Source organism: Cetorhinus maximus, chromosome 20 (genome assembly GCF_964194155.1).
Source record: "Cetorhinus maximus chromosome 20, sCetMax3.hap1.1, whole genome shotgun sequence".
In the NCBI taxonomy this organism is placed as follows: Eukaryota; Metazoa; Chordata; class Chondrichthyes; order Lamniformes; family Cetorhinidae; genus Cetorhinus; species Cetorhinus maximus.
The window spans coordinates 12,954,122-12,976,187 of record NC_135898.1 but is presented as its reverse complement, the minus strand read 5'-3'; the positions used below and the strand labels follow the sequence as shown (position 1 = coordinate 12,976,187).

The 22,066-nt window shown below is 42.0% G+C and overlaps 1 protein-coding gene across 3 annotated transcripts in view; it reads right to left on the bottom strand.

The window, feature by feature from the left end:
- The window catches only part of LOC144694851 (transcription factor COE2), a 257,043-nt gene that overhangs the window by 18,630 nt on the left and 216,347 nt on the right, over positions 1 to 22,066 (bottom strand). The window contains exons 14-15 of one of the 3 annotated variants that reach the window (XM_078565496.1): positions 9,463 to 9,648; positions 3,697 to 3,879 (exon numbers count right to left, since the gene is read on the bottom strand). In XM_078565496.1, the coding sequence (XP_078421622.1) occupies positions 3,697 to 3,879; positions 9,463 to 9,648 (369 nt within the window). The remainder of the gene's footprint in view (positions 1 to 3,696; positions 3,880 to 9,462; positions 9,649 to 22,066) is intronic. The other 2 variants (XM_078565497.1, XM_078565498.1) reach the window with 2 other exon arrangements.

Below are 22,066 nucleotides of genomic sequence, written 5' to 3'. Positions count from 1 at the left end.
AGTACTAAGCTGGCATGAAGTGAAAAGAGGCCATTGGACACTAAGATGAAAGCAAAATATTACGGCTGCTGGAAATCTGAAATAAAAACATAAAATGCTGGAAAAACTCAGGAGGTCTGGCAGCATCCAACAGTTAACATTTCGAGTCGTATGACCCTTCTTCAGAGCGATAATCCGTTAACTCTGTTTCTCTCCACAGATGTTGCAAGACCTGCTGAGTTTTTCTAGCATTTTCTGTTTTTATTTCAGAGGCTATTGGAATACAAAGGTGCATGAGTTGGCAATGATAACATAGAGGCTAAAAGGAGCCATGGGGATAGGTGGGTGGCATGCATTGGCATGGAGGGTAAGAATGGCCATTGGGGGTGGGTGGGGCATGGGTTGGCATGTTAGCATAGATAGGGCATGGGAAGTCGGGGGGGGCTGAGGGGATACGAGGAGTATAGGCTAGAGGGCCTAATATTTAACAAACCGACTGGGACAAAGTCCCAGTGAACTAAGCCAGGCTTTTTAACCAGTCCGTCTCGGCACACAGCAGCCCCTGTGGCTGCCTCCGATTTGCGGCCATCCTGCGACTCCGTCCCGCACCTGCCTCCCAGAACGAAAATCGCACCATTCAGGGCACTTTTTCCTGAGGCGGGTGCACTGAGCTGGGAAATTTCCTGACTTGAGCTCTCCGCCTCGGGAGCAAAAATCTGGCCGAATGCCTGCTGATGCAGCGGTGTAAGAATCAGTGTCCAGTTTTAAGCACCATTGTATAGGAAGCATGTCAAGGTCAAGATTCACAAAGGTGGTACAAGAGATGAGAGGCTTCAGAAATGTGCCGAAGTTGGAGAAACTTCAAAAGAACAGAGGGAGAGTTCAGGCGAATTATCTTTTTTGCACAGAAATAGTGGGGAAGCACCATAATAGGTACTTTGTTTAAAAAGAAAATTTTAAATCATACAGGATAAGGGCAAGGAGTGGGACTAGGTGGAGAGATCCTGCAGAGAGTTGGCACAGGCATGATAGGCCAAAGGTTTCCAACAAGCATGTTGCCCGTCCTTCATGCCCCACTTAAATTTATAGAACTGTTTGATGGAGATCATGATCTGTTAAAAAGAGGTTGCTATTGAATTTATTCCCACCCAAAATTCTAAAAGTATTTACATTGTGAGGCAGAGGTACTGATACACATGTGGGAAGAAGGATTTTTAAAATGGAATTTCTAATGTAAAATGAAATATTCCTCTTGGTGATCCTGGATGTTGTTTTCAGTACCACATTGGCATTGTGTGCTCATGGCGAGATGATAGAAAGCAAGAATAATAACAATCAAAAGCAAGGAGAGAACACAGAATCCTCCTGCTCCAAATGTGTGAGTAGAATAATGGACAGCAAATCTATTTGCTGAACTCTGACAGAGTAAGAATTAATCTTGTAAAACTTAAATTTTCTTTTAATGACAAAGGATCAGATAGGTTGGGACCCTGACAAACAACGTAGTGGAAAGTAATGGGGTTACAAGCCCTATTTCCTATCAATGGAGGGAAGGAAGGCTATGCCATAAGGATTGTGAGGTTGGGATTGTAATCTATGGCCCTGGAAAGTAAGTAACAAAGAAAGACTTCCATTTATAAAACATATGATTATACCACTCAGAAACATCTCAAAGTATGTACACACAATTATTTAGAAGTGCAATGACTGCTGTCACACAGAAAACACAACATTCACACATAGTAAGAGCCCACAAGCAGCAATAAGACAAATGGTCAGACAGTTGTTTCACTGATGTTGGCTGAGGAATAAATGGCCACCAGAAAACAGAGAGAATTCCTTTGGTCTTCCTTGAATAGTTTAATGAGATCTTTTATATCCATCCAAATCACTGAAGCAGGAGGATAGAGCATTAGTTTGATATCTTATCTGTAGGATGGCACCTACTTCAGAACTCTGGAGGTTCACAGGACAGAAGGAGGGAATTTGGCTCATTGTATCTGTGTCTGTTTTCTTCTGGAGAAATTCAAATCAACCCCATGACCCTGGTCTCTCCCATTGCTCTGAATCTTCCTCTGTGTCGAATATTTATCGACTTTTCCCTTAAAACATGCTATGGTCTTGGACTTACCAACTCTATGTTGTAAAACATTTCAAGTTCCAACAAAAACTGTGTTTGGCATCGGGAGTGGTTGAGGCGAATAGTATTGTTGCATTTAAGGGGAAACGAGATAAGCATATGAGGGTTATGCTGACAGAGTTTGGTGAGGAAGGACGGATGGAGGCTTGAGTAGCCTGTAGAACAGTTTCTGCCCTTTATATGTTACCTGATTCTAGTTATGCAAAGAAAGTCCTCCTGGCCTCTCCTCACGCAGAGACCATTTTAAATTAATGACCTCCATCATTGACTTCCTAACCAAAAGAAGTAATCTCCCTATTAAATAAGCTGTTTGCTGCTCCAGTGAAAATACTCCCATTACCACAAGTACCTCCTCATAACGATAGTTTTAAAAAAATCCCTGACATCGTTCTGGAGAATCTGTGCTGTACACTCATTCTGGCTTCAATGTCTTTTCGACAGTGGTTGTCAAAATTGCACTCCATCTCAGCTCTGACCCTTGCCTTGTACAAATTTGCTATTACATCATTGCTTTTACACTGAGAATGCAACAGTCCCTTCTTTCAATGCTGGAGTGACAACCTAGATTCTGTGTTCAAATCCCAGGGTGGGGTTTAATAATTTCTAACTCACAAGAAAGTGTGCTACTAAACTTCAAGTCTAATGGAGGATGGAGAGAACCACTTGATCAAATGTTTTGCACAAACAGCCATTTGTAAAGTGTAAACCCAAGCACTGAGCTTTTAAAATTTATTTGGCCATGGGTGATGACATCAGAATTGAGACAAATTCTGTCCTTGAAATAGGACCCACTTTACAGCTGAAATGACAGAACAGAAAGCAACAGCAGAAAGCCTGGCTGACAATGATTTCTTTCCCGTTCTCTATTCCAATTGTGAAAGACCCTCCATCACAACAACATATCTAATGCCAACATTGTGGTCTGACTGCGTTTTGCCTCCTCAGCCAGAGGAGGACTTCCTGGGGTTAGGCAGCTCCAACTCAGCTCTTAGGTCAGTTGAAATTGCAAACTATCTCCCACAACCTCACACTGCAGTCACTGAAATGGGACTGGATATTTTGCCTTCAATTACATCTCGAACAGCTGAGAAGTCTTGGGGGTGGGGATCTTCATCTCAACAATATATATATATATATATAATTTTTAAGGCATATTTTTCAGCATGAAAAGGGAGAGCCATGTGAATGGAAAATATTCCCTTCAGGATCTTCCTTCTCCTTTAACTTTTCTTTCTTTAGCACTGTTTGATCCCCAGAATCACAATAGTTTCTCAGCTTGCTATCCACTCAAAAGCAATGGTATCTTTAAGATTGGGGCATGGGTGGGGGAGGTAGTTAAATGGGTCTTTGATGATAGCGGTAGTGACTCGGCAGCCTGTTTTACACTCCAGTTTCTTTTTCAGAAATGGAATGGAATAGAAAATTGGGTGGGCTACAAAACTGACTGGCGATTTGCAAGCTCCCATTTTCTACCTGTCATTGAGACCAATATGAACCTTCTCCCTCCCTGATCTTCACAAGATGCACACTTTCTTTTAATGTACAAATTCAATTCAGGCAAAAAGCCGTCTCCTCACCTCGGAATCCATTTCCATTCCCATTGGAGCAGGCCGGGGAGGGGGAGTCTTGGGGTCGGATCACCGGTGCAAAGGCGCTCTTCTGTTTCACTGCGGGGAAGACAGAAGATGAGAAGGGAAGTATGGCAGATGTGCTGGAGGACAGAGGGACTGCAGAGGCCACAGTCGGACTGGAAGGCATAACTGTAAGAAATAAAAAAAAAGGGGAAGAAAAGAACAGCTCTGTCTTAGACATAAAGGACCCATCTCCTGTGGAAGTGGAGTATCAGATGTGTGAAGTGAGGCGAGTTTATAATTTAAAGGAGCACCACCTCCGTAAGACAGCATTTGGCAAACACTTCATCCATTTGAAAATACTCGATGACCATCTCACAGCACGCGTTGAAAGTGTGAAAACCATTTCTTTGCTTTCATCGATCTGAAGCATGAATCCTGTTTTTTCTCCATAGATGCTGCCTGACCCGTTGAGTATTGCCAGCATTTTTTGTTTTTAGTTTAGATTTCCAGTAGCTGTGGTACTTTGCCTTCTGATTTCCCTTTTGTTCCCCTCCTTTCGTGAAGGCAATGACTCTTGTTGGCTTGAGTTGTCCTGGTGCTAGTACCTGAATCTTTATGTGTGAGCCTGGATGGTGAGTGTTGCCAAACTATAGAACACAGAGGACAACACAGTTGAACTCAATATTGTCCACTCTTGATGAATTCCCTGAAAGGAGCTACTGGATAGCACTTCGGGTGATTTTCTATTTTTTTTGTGGATTTATACGTTAGAAACTGAAATCCTGACATTTGAGCTGCTGTGCATAGTTTTAATTTTTTTTTAATACTTTTTAATTAGTACTGTGTTGGGTGGAGGTTTTTAATTACTATTCTCACTGATGATATATTATTTTCAGAGCTGCCAAGGATATTTTCAACATTACAGCTCCAGCTCTGATTCAAATAGCTAACCCAACACAGACTAGGATTGGATAATCTAGGGACATCTTGGTCTGTAGTCCATTTACCCACAGAGGGAGTTTATGCAGATCACGAGGACAGAGCAACCACGCACAGATCACTTATTCTTAAACCCTAAACAGAAGGGGTATAGCTAACTGTCAAGAAACAAAGCCTCAAATTTGTCAACAGTTGCACACTGAGAAACATCCAACACATCATTACCAGCCTCAGGATCATGAATCTTTTCCTGGATGCACTGATCCCCATATCCTTTGCTGACTTCCACCTACATAATGCTTGTCTCTACCCCTTACAGCCCACCTGCTGCTGAACTCCTCATCTGTGCTTTTGTTAACTCCAGACTCGACTATTCTAATGCTCTCCATTTGACCTCTGATATTCCACCCTCCATAAACTTGAGCTGATCCAAATTCTGCTACCCATACCCTAACTCATACTAAATGCTGTTCAGCCATTCACCCCTGCACTCACTGACCCACGTTGGCTCCTGGTCCAGCAATGCCTTGATTTTAAAATTTTCATCCTTGTGTTCAAGCCTCTCCATCACCTTGCCTCTCTGTGTCTCTGTAACCTCCTTCAGTCCTGCAATATTTCAAGATCTCTGCATTCCTCTAATTGTGGTCTCTGGACTATCCCCAACATCCTTTGCCTCACTATTGGCAGCCATGCCTTCAGCTGCCTGGGCCCTTAGGTCTGAAATTCCCTCCCTAAACCTCTCTACCTCTATCTCCTCCTTTAAGATGCTTCTTAAAGCCTCCTCCTTTCACCAAGCTTAGAGTCATCTGTACTAATATCTACTTCTTTGACTCAGTGTCAAATTTCTTATCTCATTATGCTCTGGCGAAACAACTTCAGAGGTTTTACTACATTAAAGGATCAAAATGAATGCAAGCTGTAAACTCTGGTATTTCTCTTGCTGGATATTGCAAGGAAGCAATATGGAGGTGGTACTATCCCAGCATTTGTTACAGTAATTAAAACTTTCTATAAAACTATGGCCTTCACAGCTCCTATGTAGGCTACGCTATCAGTTGTTTTTGTTCACTCACAGGCCACAGGTGTCTTTGGCAAGATCAACATTTATTGCCCATCCCCAGTTACCCTTAACTGAATGGCTTGTGAGGCCATTTCACAGGGTGACTAACCATCAACCAGATGGCTCCAGGTCTGGAATCACACATATAGACCAAACTGGTCAAGGACAATAGATTTCCTTTAAAGAACATGAGCGAACTGGATGGGTTGTTATGAGAATTCAGTAGTTCCATGATCACCATTACTGACACTTGCTTTTTATTCCAGGTTTTATTTATTAACTGAGTTTAAATTTCCCAGCTGTCATGTTTGGATTTGAATTCATGTTTCTGGATTATTAGTCCACACATCTGGATTATTAGTCTAGTGACATAACTATGATGCTACTGTCCCCTCCCTAGCTGAAAAGCATTCCCTTGCTTTTGCTGATGATCCAACACTTGCAAATCTTACAGCCAGGTTGCTTATGAAGAGAGAAAGAGTAATAAAGAACAAGGCAGAAAGAGAAATTCAGAGAAGAGGCTTGAGAAGGATGAGAAAATAATGCACTAATGCTACTCGAGCATCTCCTGTGGTTGTGTGGCAGCTACAGCTTACTACTTTCAGCCATGTCCAAGTTTATGGCATAAGGCATCAGAAGACCCATGATTGAAAATCTCACTTCTGAACTTTAAGAACCAGACTTGATCATTGATCTTTGGTGTGCAGTGATCATTTCAACAGCTCACCATCTACAAACTCCCATGAACATCACTTTCAGGGAGTGATGAAGCCACAAGTGATTTTGATTTGTGATCAATTTTTGAAATTCAGTCAGCATCTCTATTTTAAATTTTCGATAGCGCTCTCTATTGCTGCAGTTGATAAATGCATTGCTCAGCTTAAAACTCACTGTTGCAGACCAGAGGGTAAATGGGAAAGCAATATAAAACAAGTTAGTTTTTCAGCTGCAGGCAGATTGAGAGAAATTGCAGTCTCCCTGTGCTGACCACTTTTAGCTATTTCTCACGCACACTCTGTGACACTGATACAAAGCACTAATGTTACTGTTAAAAAAAAAACCGTAGCATCAGGGGCATTGGCATCAAACCCTTTGCTGCAACATTATTCTTAAACTGCTAAACTAAAATAGCCAAAGAAGAAAACCTTACATCAAACTAAAAAAAGTGAGCACTTAAAATGCTTTTTTTCCATCTATTCTTCCTTATCCACTCTTTTCTCTCTTTATTTTTAAAACTTTAAGGGATGAAGAATTCTAAATCAAAAAAGATCACATGATTGTTTGCTTAAATGTGTATCGCTTGCACGTGGCTTGAAGATGTTGGGTACTACAACACCAAATTATCAGAGACAGAAATGTATTTGACTAGCTGCTCTCCAACAGGACTTTCTTGCAGGACCAGGTAAAGTAGGATTAGAGTGTGGAAGAAGTAATGAAATAATTTTGACTGGAAACATAAATCAGTCCTCATTTTAAAGTCACACATTCTATCCTTAGTTTTATACAATATTTAGTTTTTATTCAATTTTATATTGATAAAAATGACAATTTGGGGAACACAGAAGTATGGTTGGTCCTTGCACAGTCATGGGCAGCTGCAATGCCATCACAACATGACAAGTTTACATAGCAATTTCCGTTATAAATTTGGACACAGGAATTTATAAATTATTCATATAACAGGATAATTTTTTTGTAGACATGAAGTTATGCAGAGGTAGGATTTTTAATATGTTATACATGTACAAGAACATTCTATGCAGCAGCTCACAGTGTGTAATGATATAAAATGTATAGATGCGTTATGCCCAGTAACACACAATGTTCTTTTATATAATTCATAGAAGTATGTTATACTCCAGGAACATACAGTGTGTTACTATGTAATGTACAAATTTACAGGGCTGATCACTATGAGTGCACTAGTTAAAAATGACACTTACTGCCGTACGGTTAGCTGACAGGAGAGCTGTTTAGGAATCCAGTAAAACTGGGCACTCCGAGGTTTGACATTGGCATATTGCTTTTGCTACTGATGTTACCACCTACTGTGCTGCATTTTGACTGTTGTGATGAGTGGGTGGGGTGGCACTGTGTAAGTAAACAGGGTGTTTGAGCAGAAACTTTTTGAAGCTCCACATTCAATGAAAACATGGAGCAACAGATAACACCACCATCTACTGCAAATCTGAATGCAAGAAACTGTCAGAAACACATTGGGCAACCAAGGGAATGGACTAAACTGAAATGCAAAACCATGTTATATTGCAACCAATTGAAAGTATTACTGTGTCAAACATTTTGAGGACAGGTTTGAGCTGGCTGTCACGCCTACCATGGTGAATACCTTACCAAGGCTCGCAGCCTAGGCTTTTATTTGAAGAATAATCACATGGGTAAGGGTACCAGAGGGCAACTTGCTCCTGTGGAGCTGTATTCCAGCTTGCACAGGTCTTCAGGAAAGGAGGGAAGAAAATTGAGGAAGGGGGTTCTCTGAATAATGTTTTAAATGCAGTAGTATAATTTCCCCAATCAATGTTCAATGGAGCCATAGGTGACCCAAGTATCTGATGGAGAGTTGATAGTTCAGAGGCATGACAAAATGAACCAGTCACACCCATACTGGACAAATTGTTCGTAAAGAGAAAAAAAACACTGGTGTCAGCTTATGAAGTTTTCTTCCAACCTGCATCTTTACTGTTTGAAATAAAGATTCATCACATTGTCTCCTCTAACTTTCCCAGGACCAGAAAACTGTGGAACACCTTACCTCCCTCCTTCTTTCCTCCTTTCCTTCCTTCTTTAATCTGCAGGTTTTTAACACCCAAGCTTGATGCCACTATTTCTTGACTTATCTCATCTGGTCTTCTATTTTCCCAACCCTGGTGGTGTCCTGTATTGTAGCATGGCCCTTCATCTAAGCTTCTCAATTAAAAATAATACTGAAGTTCTGCCAAGCAAATACAAACATATGTCACATTTAAAATCATGCCACGGCTGTTGTGGATTAGCTAATCATTTTCTCGATTTGTCTCCTTGGAGTAGATCTTAATTTTGTGCTGTCGTGTCAAACAGGCAACAGCAAATCAGCAACCCCCTTGCAACTGAAATAAGAATTTGGGGAGAGGTAAAACGGACTCACTGTCACCCATTTTACACTACCAGACAAAATTACAATATACCACTTTGAGTCTAATATTGGATTCCTGAAAATTGGTGTGAAAATTTTAGAACCCTCTCTGTAGCTCTGACCCCAGTCATCTCTTTAGGGAGTACTTTTCTTCCCTCTTCTGAAGGCACTGCACATTAGGGTACTGTGCTATGAAAGCCTGCAGACCTCCAATACTGTGCCTGATTGGTCGTTCTTCATGTGTCCACGTAATGGTGAATGCCTAACAGGCCTTTTAGAGTCAGCATAAATGAGCCTAATTTGTTCCTTCCCTGGCATTACCTTTTCCGACTTGCTAGTTGCTGGTTACTGAGTCCGACTGTAGCAGCCCCACCACTTGCCCAGCTTTGAAAGCTAACTTAAGCCATTCAGAAACTGGATGGATAGCAACTCTATTGACAAGACAAGACAAGGCAAGACACCAAAGGCCCAATATATCACATATATGATAACAACATTTTTGAGCCCACATTCAAAAAGCCCTCTCCGCCCAAGATAAACAAGAAAACCAGTAAAACAGTAAGCAAACAAGAGCATAGACATTCATTTTTTCTAGATCTAGTCCCTCGCTATGATCACACGAGGCAAAAATGACACTTACTGCCGTAGGGTGAGCTGGCAGGAGAGCTGTTTAGGAATCCAGGAGAACTGGGCACTCCAAGGTTTGACATTGGCACGTTGCTATAGCCATTGATATTACCACCTACTGTGCTGTAGTTTGACTGTTGTGGTGAGTGGGTGGGTGCATACCCACGTGGAGAGATGCTGCTGCTGTTGTGGATATAACCTGCCCACAGAAACAGAGGAAAGGTGGGGTTAGGATACCAACACAATGATATCTGAAGTAGCATATAATTCAATATCAAAATTAAGCTTTTTGTCCTGCAAATATCTGTTCCCAGTCTATGACTGCAGATTCCTCTGCACTGCAGCATTTTACCTATCAATAGTGATCACAGACTGGTTGGTTTTTCAACTGTCTGCTTGTCAATTGATGCAATGTGCTGAGGGACTTCGGTCCTTCAGTGGCTGAATTGGTTAACGTACTTAATTCAATATAAATGACCATACTTCCAAAGAAGGTCCTAAATTGTCTACCCTGAATTCTCTGATCTCTTTTGGTGGAACAGGGATACTGCACTTCTCTGCTCCTCTGGGCGATGGGAGGGTCATTCCTGCAGGGATGTGTCTCCTGACCACTGCTCTGTGAACCCTGTTGGAATGTACTGTGGGTGTATGTCCAGTAGAAGATAATTGGGATTGACTGTGATGCATTCCAAAGATAAATAACCTGCAATGCTCACTGATTAGATCCCAATTGGTGAAGTACGGGAGGAGGGACAGTACTTGTTGTATGGGGCCTTGTATGAAACAGTGCCTTCGGAATTGGAGGGAAGACAACAGGAGGAATGGAATAATTTGAAAATTCTGAAATACAGATTAGAGAATTTATGTTGTGATGAAATAAACTGAGGAAAATTGAAAGAATTATGACTAAATGTAGGAATGCAATGACTCAATGCTAAGTGAATGATATTGAGAATGAAGGGGATCTGACCACCTATGAAAATTCGAATCATTAGAAGAAAGGGAAATTCTTTTTTATTCTGAATGAATGAAGTTCCCACCCTGCTTTCTATCCTGGTACTTGATTCTGACTCCCTGTTGCACATGCACATGTCACCCAAGATCACAGATTGACAGTGCCAAGCCAAACATAGTAGGAGTGAAATTATTTCTGCTGATTGGAGAACCTAGGACTGGGGGCACAGTCTAAAAATTAGAGCTAGACCTATCAGGAGTGAAATTAGGAAACACTCCTACACACAAAAGATGTTAGAAGTTTGGAACCCTCTTCTGCAAACAGCAACTGACACTAGATCAATGGTTAGTTTTAAGCCTGAGACTGGTAGACCTTTATCAACCAAAGCTATGAGGGGATATGAGGCAAAGGTGGGTACATGGAGATAGGTCACAGATCAGCCAATGGTGGAACAGGTTAGAGGGGCTAAATGGCTGATCCCTATTCCTGTGAGAGACCTCCTTCTCCTCTGCTCTTTCCCCAGCTTTATTTCCATTGTAGTCAGGCTAGCTCCTAACAAAGCTTTTCTTTTCCTCACTTTTAAATGTTGAAGTTATCAACAGCCAAGTGTGATTCTTTCCTTATCCAAAATTCAACAGATATTACTGCAGGAATTTTGGGATCTTCCCTGTGTATTCCAGAAATGCTGAAGTTTCCCTGCACTTCCTCGATATGAATCAACACTTGGGCTTTCCATCTATGGCTCAGCTATGCACTGGAGATCCTAGAAAACACGGGAAAAAACATCTTTCTCTGGAACTTCAAATGTGACTAATTCACCAACCTCAATGTGATGTGACAACCCTTATTACTGATCTGCACAAGTACTGCCATTCCCAAATTCTACCCAAAACACCTTATTGGAATTTGGATCAATATCGTCCATGCCCATTGCCCTAAATCAGCTCAGCCACTTCTTTCCAGATCAGCAGACTGATTATTCACAGTGCCTTGTCACAAAGTCACTTTGGGGTCCTAATTCCAAAATTATGTTCTTGGTCATCTCAGGGAGTGAGCGGACCAATGAAAGGAAGTAAGTTACATCTGAACACAAGCTTGCACATCAAATTGGCGAGATTTTAATGATAAAATAAATCTCCTTTGACGTGCAGAAGGTTGAAATAATATTGAATGATTTATGAAGCAGATTACGGAGTGTAGGAGAGAGAAAAATTTGATGGGGGCTATTTATGTCCATTCCAGTCACTCCAGGTTAGGATGTTTAGAAACAGCTAGGGGTTTTCCATTTACATCTGCCTGAAGGGCCTGTCAAATCTGGAATGTAATCAGCACGTGTTTAACCACAGGGACTTGGCTGAATAACAAGACAAAACAGATGTGAAGCCATCAACACCAACAGTAACTCTCTCTTTATCTCTATCTGATCTGCCATTGCTTGGTACCAACGGAGTGCACCACAACCAGTCTTTGAGTAAACAAATATATCAAGTGACAGGTCTGCAGAGTCTTATTACGGCTTGTCTGTGGGGGTAATAATAACAAAGACTAAGTTACAAAGGAGTCAGTGAGGGCCAACATTTTTTTCATAAGTATTTGCACAGTTAACAAGCAACTAAAAAAGAGTCTATTTGCTGGAGTGTATGTTAAACTCATTCCTTACACAACACTGCCATTGTCCAATGACTTTACAACTCCTTGCGCCCACCCTACACATCTGCAATGAAATAATATCACATGATGATTTCCTGTGACAATAGAACTTTGGGTGGAGAACTTTGCCAATAAAGTCTTCAGTAATGACGCTGCTGATTGCTTTTACAGTTCCTTTTATGCTCTTCAAACTGATTTTAAACGAAGAATAATTGTTACATTCAGACAGTCATCCAAAGGCTCCTGGTTTAAAACATTAGCAAAGATTTTTGGCTTGTGCTTATATTGCTGAAAATATAGGAGCATAAGAAACAGGAACAAGAGTAAGCCATACCACACCCCAGAGCCATTATTAAGTAAGGTCACTGCTGTTCTGCTATCTCAACTCCATTTTCCTGCCCCGTCCCCATGTCCCTTCATTACCTAAAAATATTTGGAACTCGGATTTGAATATTCTCAACATTGGAGCATCCATAGCCGTCTTGTGTAGAGAATTCCAAATATTCACAACACTCTGAGTGAAGAAATAGTGCCTTAATTCATCCGAAATAGCCAGCCCCTTATCTTGAGACTGACTATCCCTAGGTCTAGACTGTCCAGCAAGGGAAACCACTTTCTCAGCATAAAACATTATCGTGCTTCCAAGTGTCGAAGCTCAAAGGTAATAATCTCTGGATTATTACCTGAGCCATGTGCAAATTGGCATAGGCCAAATAAGATTAGAGAAATGAATGCGTGGCTCAAAGACTGGTGTGGGAGAAATGGGTTCAGGTTTATGGGGCACTGGCACCAGTACTGGGGAAAGTTGGGGCTGTACCGCTGGGATGGTCTACACCTGAACCGTACTGGGATGAGTGTCCTTGCAAATCGCATAACTAGAGAAATAGAAAAGGCTTTGAACTAAATTGTGGGGGCAAGGGATCAAATGTGGGAAGAGTAGAGATAAGATAAGAGAGGAAGGTATTTATTTGGGAAATGATAAGCAGATCAGGACAGGAAGGCACATAGAGTACAAATCTACGAGTAATCCAATAGATAAGGCTTGAGGTTCCAAAAATAAAAGGACAAAACTCAAGGCTCTGTATCTGAATGCATGTAGCATTTGAAACAAAACAATGAACTGATAGTGCAAATAGGGATAAATAAGTACAATCTGATAGCCATTACTGAGATATGGCTGCAGGATGGGATAGATTAGGACCTGAACATTGAAGGGTGTGTGAATTTTAGGAAGTTAGGAAAAGTTGGAGGGGTGCTCTGTTAATTAAAAATGACATTAACACAATAAAGAAGAATGGCCTAAGTTCAGGAAAACAGGATATAGAAGCACTTTGGATAGAGATAAGGAATGATAAAGGCAATAAATTGCTGTGGGAATGGCGTGCAGGCCCCCTAAAAGTAATCACACGGTAGGATGAGGTATCAAAGAAGAGTGGGAGCTTGTCAGAAAGGTAAGGTGATTATCATGGGGGATTTTAATCTACATATAGACTGGAACACCCAGATGGGAAAAGGTAGCATAGATGATGAATTCATAGAATGTTTTTGGGATAATTTCTTAGATCAACACGTTCTGGAGCCAAACAGGAAGCAAGCTACACTGGACCTGGAATTGTGCAATAAGATAGGATTAATTATTGACGTCATAGTGAAGGCACTCCTAGGTAGCAGTGATCAGAATGTGATTGAATTTTACATTCAGTTTGAGGGAGAGAAGACAGGGTCTAACACAAGCATTTTAAACTGAAATGTGGGCAATTATGAGGGCATGAAAGCAGAGCTAGCAAAAGTGAACTTGCAATTTAGTTTAAGGGTTAGGTCAATAGAGATCCAGTGGCAGACGTTTAAGGGATATTTCAGAATACACAGAATAGATACATTCCAACAAGAAAGACAAATTCCAAGGGGAGGATCCACCGTCCATGGTTAACTAAAGAAGTTAAAGATAGTATCATACTTAAAGGAAAAGCATACGATTGTGCAATGATGGGTGGAAGGTCAGAAGATTCAACAGAATATAAAAAACAGCAAAGATTGACTAAAAGATTAACAAGGAGGGAAAAATTAAAGTGCGATGGAAATATGAAGACAGACAGTAAGAGTTTCTATTGATATTTAAAAAAGAAAAGAGTTAACCAAGTGAACGTTGGTCCTATAGAAAGTAAGTCTGGAGAAGTTAATAATGGAAAATAAGGAGATGGCAGATGACTTGAATAAGTATTTTGCATCGGTCTTCACTATAGAGGATACAAGTAACATCCCAGAAACAGATGTAAATCAGGAATTGGAAGGCGGGGAGGCACTCAAGAAAATTACAATGACCAGGGAAGTGGTTCTTAGCAAATTGTTGACAAGTCCCCGGGTCCTGATGGATTTCATCCTAGCATCTTGAAACAAGTGGCTGGTGAAGTGGTTGATGCGTTGGTTTTAATTTTCCAGAATTCACTAGATTCAGGAAGGTTCCACTGGATTGGAAAATAGCTAATGTAACTCCTTTATTCAAAAAGGGAGGGAGACAGAAAGCAAGAAACTATAGGCCAGCTAGCTTAACATTTGTCATAGGGAAGATGTTAGACACTATTAATGAAGACGTTATAACAGGGCACTTAGATAAATTCAAGGTAGTCAGGCAGAGTAAACATGGCTTTGTGAAAGGGAAATCATGTTTAACTAATTTATTGGGGCAGAATCTTCGCCTTGGTGAATGGGGGCGGGCCCCGCTCACCGAGGCATAAAATAACGCGTGTGATGTCAGGCATGCATCCCGGCATCACCGCGCATCATTCAGATTTTCAGTTCAGCGGGCATGCAGCCCAGTCGGCTACGCGCCCGCTGAACTGTCAAAGGCCTTATAAGGCCAGTTAACTCTCAATTAAATCAATAAACTGAGCTGCCCATCCAACCTTAAGGTTGGCGGGCAGGCAAAGAGCCCAGGCAGCCTTCACATTTTCCATGGACGCTCATCCACGGGTGGGATGAGATTTCATGAAAGTTTTTAAAGTCTTGTAAAAAAATTTTAAATAAAATTAATAGACATGTCCCAGCTCATGTGAAAGTTTCAAATGAGGGGACATGTCTTAAAATTTTCTTTTTCCTTTATTACATTCTTTTGCACTTAAACTAATTTCCCTGAGGCAGCTCTGTGCCTCAGAGAGATTTCTGTACTCTTTAGTGCACACGTGCGAAAGAGCGCAGGCCCCAACTCAGGCAACCCCCTCCCCTCCCGCACAGGGAGCGCTCAGCGCTTCCAGGTGTGCGTCAGGCTGGACAAGCCTTAATTGGCCTGCCCATGTAAAATGGCGGCGCGCAGCCGATCGCGGATGGTGATCGGATGCGTGCACGCCCCCGACCGCTCCCACCCAAACACCCCGACGGAGAGAAAATTCTCCCCTTGGAGTTCTTTGAAGAAGTAACAGGTGCTGTGGATAAAGGGTGAAGCACTGTACTTGGATTTTCAGAACACATTTGATAAGGTGCCCCATCAAAGGTTAATGTGAAAAATAAAAGCTCATGGTGTAGGGATGGATAGAAGATTGGCTAGCCATCAGGAAACAGAGAGTAGGCATAAATGGCTCATTTTCTGGTTGGCAAGATGTGACAAGTGGTGTGCTACAGGGATTGATGCTTGGGCTTCAACTCTTTTTTTTACAGTTTATATAAATGATTTGGATGAAGGAACCGATGGTATGGTTGCTAAATTTGCTGATGATACAAAAGTAGGTAGGAAAGTATGTTGTGAAGAGGACGTAAGGAGGCTACAAAAGGATATAGATAGGTTAGGTGAGTGGGCAAAAATCTGGCAAATGGAGTATAATGTAGGAAAATGTGAGGTTGTCCATTTTGGCGGGATGAATAAAAAAGAGGCATATTATCTAAATGGTGAGAGATTGCAGAGCTCTGAGATGCAGAGGGATCTGGGTGTCCTAGTGCATGAATTGCAAAAGGTTAGTATCCAGGTGCAGCAAGTAATTAGCAAAGTTAATAGAATGTTCTTATTTATTGCAAGGGGAATTGAATACAAGAGTAGGGAGATTATGCTTCAGTTGTACAGGGCACTGATGAGACCACATCTGGAGTACTGTGTACAGTATTGGTCTCCTTATTTAAGGAAAGATGTAAATGCGTTCGAAGTCGTTCAAAGATGGTTCACTAGATTAATACCTGGAATGGGCGGGTTATCTTATGAGGAAAGGCTAGACAGGCTAGGCTTATATCCGCTGGAGTTTAGAAGAGTAAGAGGCGACTTGATTGAAACATATAAGATTCTGAGGGGACTTGACAGGGTGGATGTGGAAAAGATATTTCTTCTTGTGGGAGAATCTAGAACTCGGGGTCACTGTTTCAAAATAAGGGGTTCCCATTTAAGACAGAGATGAGGAAATTTTTTTTCTCTGAGGGTTGTCAGACCTGGAATTCTCTCCCTCGAAAGGTGGTTGAGGCAGAGTCTTTGAATACCTTTAAGGCAGAGTAGATAGATTCTTGACAAGCAAGGGGGTGAAAGGTTATTGGGGATAGGCAGGAATATGAAGTTAAAATCAGATCAGCCATGATCTTATTGAATGGAGGAGCAGACTTGATGGGCTGAGTGTCCTACTCCTGCTCCTAATTCGTATGTTAAGTTAATTGTATTTTCAGTTATTTTTGAACTTGCTACTTGTTTTACGGACATCCATACGAACAAATGAATTAGGAGTGGGAATTGGCCACTCGGCCCCTCAAGCCTACTCCACCATTCAATAAAATCATGGCTGATCTGATTTTATCATCAACTCCACATTCCCGCCTACCCCCAATAACCTTTTGCCCCCTTGCTTATCAAGAATCTATCTATCTCTGCCTTAAAAATATTCAAAGACTCTGCTTCCACTGCCTTTTGAGGAAGAGAGTCCAAAGACTCACGACCCTCTGACAAAAAAAAAATTCTCCTCATCTCTGTCTTAAATGGACAACCCTATATTTTTAAACTGCGACTTCTAGTTCTAGATTCTACCAGAAGAGGAAACATCCTTTCCACGTCCACTCTGTAAGACCCCTCAGGATCTTATATGTTTCAATAAAGTTGCTTCTTAATCTTCTAAACTTAAGCGGATACAAGCTTAGTCTGTCCAACCTTTCCGCAGAAGACAACCCACCCATTCCAGGTATTAGTCTAGTCAATGTTCTCTGAACTGCCTCCAACCTATTTACATCCTTCTTTAAATACAGAGACCAACACTGTAAACAGTACTCCAGATGTGGTCTCATCAATGCCCTGTATAACTGAAGCATAACCTCCCTACTTTAGTGTTCAATAAATGAAAACATTCTATTAGCTTTCTTAATTAGTTACTGTAGCTGCATACTAACTTTTTTCGATTCATGCACTAGGACACCCAGGTCCCTCTGCATCTCAGAGTTCTGAAATCTCACCATTTAGATAATATGCTTCTTTTTTATCCTTCCTGCCAAAATGGACAATTTCACATTATCCCACATTATATTCCATTGGCCAGATCTTTGCCTTAACCTACCTATATCACTTTGTAGCCTCCTTATATCCACTTCACAACTTACTTTCCTGCCTATCTTTGTGTCATAATTAAATTTAGCAATCATACCTTGGGGCCCTTCATCCAAGTCATTTATATGATTTGTAAAAAGTTCAGGCCCCCGCACTGATCCCTGTGGCACACTGCTTGTTACATCTTGACAATCAGAAATTGACCCATTTATGCTGACTCTGTTTGCTGTTAGCAAGCCAATCTTCAATCCGTGCCAATATGTTACCCCCTACACCATGAGCTTTTATTTTTTGCAATAACCTTTCATGTGGCATCTTATCAAATGCCTTCTGGAAATCTAAATCTGGTACATCCACCGGTTCTCCCTTATCCACCGCATATGTTACTTCTTCAAAGAACTCCAATAAATTGGTTAAAAATTATTTTCCTTTCACAAACTATGTTGATTCTGACTGATTACCTTGAATTTATCTAAGTGCCCTGGTATAACATCATTAATAATAGCTTCTAACATTTTCCCGATGACAGATGTTAAGCTAACTGGCCTGTAGTTTCCTGCTTTCTGTTTCCCTTTTTGAATAAAGGAGTTACATTAGCTATTTTCCAATCTCATAGAACCTTCCCTGAATCTAGAGAATTTTGGAAAATTAAAACCAATGCATCAACTACACTAGACACTTTGTTTAAGGCCCTGGGATGAAGTCCATCAGGACCCATGGATGTCACCCGACAGTTCCAACAATTTGTTCAGTACCACTTTCCTGGTGATTGTACTTTTCTTGAGTTCTCCCTCCCTTCCATTTCCTGATTTACAGCTATTTCTGGAATGTCATTTGTATCCTCTACAGTGAAGACCAATACAAAATACCTGTTCAATTCATCTGCTATCTCCTTATTTGCCGTTAACAATTCCCCAGGTCCACTTTTTATAGCACCAACACTCACTTTGTTAATGCTTTTCTTTTTAAAATATCGCTTACGATTTGTCTTTGTAATACTTGCTCGCTTTATCGCGTACTCCAATTTTCCCTCCTTATTAATCTTTCAGTCATTCTTTGTTGTTTTTTTATATTCTGTCCAATCTTCTGACTTGCCACCCATCTTTCTGCAATTATATGTTGTTTCTTTAGCCTTCCCTCAATTGATGAATCAGTTCCCCTCCATGTTGAACACCTCTTAGAGGAAGCACTGAGGGTGGCAAGGGCGCAGAATATACTATGGGTGGGGGACTTCAATGTCCACCACCAAGAGTGGCTCGGTAGCACCATCACTACTGACTGAACTGACCAAGTCCTAAAGGACATAGCTGCTAAACTGCACCTGTGGCATCAAGGAGCCCTTGCAAAACTGGAGCCAATAGGAATCAAGGGAAAACTCTCCACTGGTTGGAGTCATACCTAGCACAAAGGAAGATGGTTTGGTTGTTGGAGGTCAGTCTTCTCAGCTCCAGGACATCACTGCAGGAGTTCCTCAGGATAGTGTCCTCCCCAACCATCTTCAGCTGCTTCATCAATGACCTTCTTTCCAAAATAAGGTCAGAAGTGGGGAGTTTCGCTGATGTTGCACAATGTTCAGCACCATTCACGACTCCTCAGATACTGAAGCAGTCCATGTCCAAATGCAGCAAGATCTGGACAATATCCAGGCTTGGGCTGACAAGTGGCAAGTAACATTCGCACCACCAGTGTCAGGCAATGACCATCTCCAACAAGAGAGAATCCAACCAACGCCCCTTGATGTTCAATGGCATTACCATCACTGAATCCCCCACTATCAACATCCTGGGTGTTACCATTGACCAGAAACTGAACTGGAGTAGCCATATAGTGGCTACAAGAGCAGGTCAGAGGCTAGGAATAGTGCAATGAATAACCCACCTCCTGACTCCCAAAAGCCTGTCCACCATCTACTAGGCACAAGTCAGGAGTGTGATGGAATACTCCCTACTTGCCTGGATGAGTGCAGCTCACACATCACTCAAGAAGCTTGACACCATCCAGGACAAAGCAGCCCGCTTGATTGGCACCACATCCACAAACATTCACTCCCTCCACCACCGACGGATAGTAGCAGCAGTGTGTATCATCTACAAGATGCACTGCAGGGATTCACCAAGGCTCCTTCAGCAGCACCGTCCAAACCCACGACCACTACCATCTAGAAGGACAAGGGCAGCAGATAGATGGGAACACTGCCACCTAGAAGTTTCCCTCCAAGTCACTCACCATCCTGATTTGGAAATATATCACCATTCCTTCACTGTCGCTGGGTCAAAATCCTGGAACTCCCTTCCTAACAGCTCTGTGGGTGTACCCACACCACATGGACTGCAGCAGTTCAAGAAGGCAGCTCACCACCACCTTCTCAAAGGCAACTAGGGATGGGCAATAAATGCTGGCTTAGGCAGCGAAGCCCACATCCCATGAGTGAATAAAAACATCTAGGCTACCTTTGCCATCTGATTTTTCCAGTCTAGTTTGAGATTAAAATCCCCCCTTGATTATTGCCATACCTTTCTGACAAGCTCCCATTATTTCTTCCCTTAAACCCCGTCCCACCATGTGGTTACTGCTAGGGGGCCTGTAGACCACTCCCAGAAGCGACTTCTTGCCTTTAACATTTCTCATCTCTACCCAAACTGCTTCTACATTCTGGCTTTCTGAACTTAGGTCATAACTCTATATTGTGCTCATACCTTTATTAATTAACAGAGCCACCTCAACACCTCCACCTTTTCCTAGCTTCTTGCTCTTCCTAAATGTTATATACCCTTCAATATTCAGGTCCCAATCAATGTCATCCTGCGGCCATGTTGCTGTAATGGCTGTTAGTTCATCTCTTTTGTTTTGAATGCTTTGTGCATTCAGGTATAGAGCCTTTAGTTTTGTCATTTTATTATTTTTGTAACCTCTCGCCTTATCTTCTGGTTTCCCTCACAGAGATACTATCTGTCCCTTCCTGTCACAGTCTGTTTATTCTTTCCCATATTTATACCCTTCTCACCTGCCTTGTCTCTATTCTTTGACTTACCACATGTTGCCAAATTTGATCTCTTGCCCCCACTATTTAGTTTAAAAGCCTTTCTACTTCCCTAGTTATGCGGCTCGCTAGAACACCTGTCCCTGCACGGTTCAGGTGTCAACTGTCCCAACGGCACAGCCCCACTTTCCCCAGTACTGGTGCCAGTGCCCCACGAACCGGAACCCACTTCTCCCACATTGGTCTTTGAACCTTGCTTCAACTCTCCAATTTTATTTACACTATGCCAATATGCATGTGGCTCAGCTAAGAATCCTGAGATTATTACCTCTGAGGTTCAGCTCTTTAATTTAGTGCCTAGCTCCTCATACACTACACTGAGCCTCTTTCCTAGTCTTATCTAAGTCATTGGTACCTACATGGACCATGACCACTGGATCCTCCTGCTCCCACTGCAAGTTCCTCTCTAGTTCTGAGCAGATATCACGAACCCTGGCACCAGGCAGGCAACAGAGCCATCTGGACTCACGCTCTCAATTGCAGAGAACAGTATCTATTCCCCTGACTATGCTGTCTCCTAACACTATCACATTCCTCTTTGCTCCCCCGACTTGACTGGCATCCTTCACCATGGTGGCATGGTCAGTCCGCTCATCCATCTCGCAGTCCTTCTCCTCATCTGCACAGGTAGCAAGCACCTTGTACCTGATGGACAAAGTTAGGGGCTGAAGCTGCCTCCATCACTACATGCTGCCTGACTCAAGGTCACATCCTCCTGTCCCTGTCCATTGACCATCTCTAAAGTTCTGCCTAACCTAAGAGGAGTGACTGCCTCCTGGAACAAAGTGTCCAGGTAACTCTCCCCCTCCCTGATGCCCCGCAATGTCCTTAACTCAGACTCCAACTCAGCAATAAGAGCCGAATTGCCTAAGCTGCAGACACTTTCTGTAGACATGGTTGTCCAGGATTGCAGTGCATTCCACAAATTCCCACATGCTACAGTCACGGCACACCACCAACCTTGTCATTTCTGCCCAATCTTATTTATTTAATTAGTCAATTAGAGAATAATTTACATAGATAAAGTTAGAGGAAGTTACGCTTGCCTAGCTTGGAGAGAAGCACGGGAACTCACCACCCACTGGAGGCTGACAAAAAGTAGGAAAACGAACACCTCTTTACCCCCCTTACCCTAATTCCCACCTGAACCAAAATCCCAACTCCTCACTCAATCTATGGCTCACTCAGGCATAGCCTGGTGTCCGCAAACCCCTTTCTGCATGCATGAATCCTACATTAGAGCACCAAGAGATACTTGCAAATTACTAAAGCTGGATTAAGCTTTCTGCATGGCCAATGAAGCTTCATGGTGTGCACCTAAACAGTCTGTAAAGACTAAAATCTTGGACACCTGTGCTTTGGAGTTTTGGTGAGATTAAATGCCATCCTCCCACTCCCTTTCCTGAGGAATTGTCCAGGTAAAGAATGGATTTAGCCAAAGTGTCCCCTGACTCTATAATTCTCTGGGATTT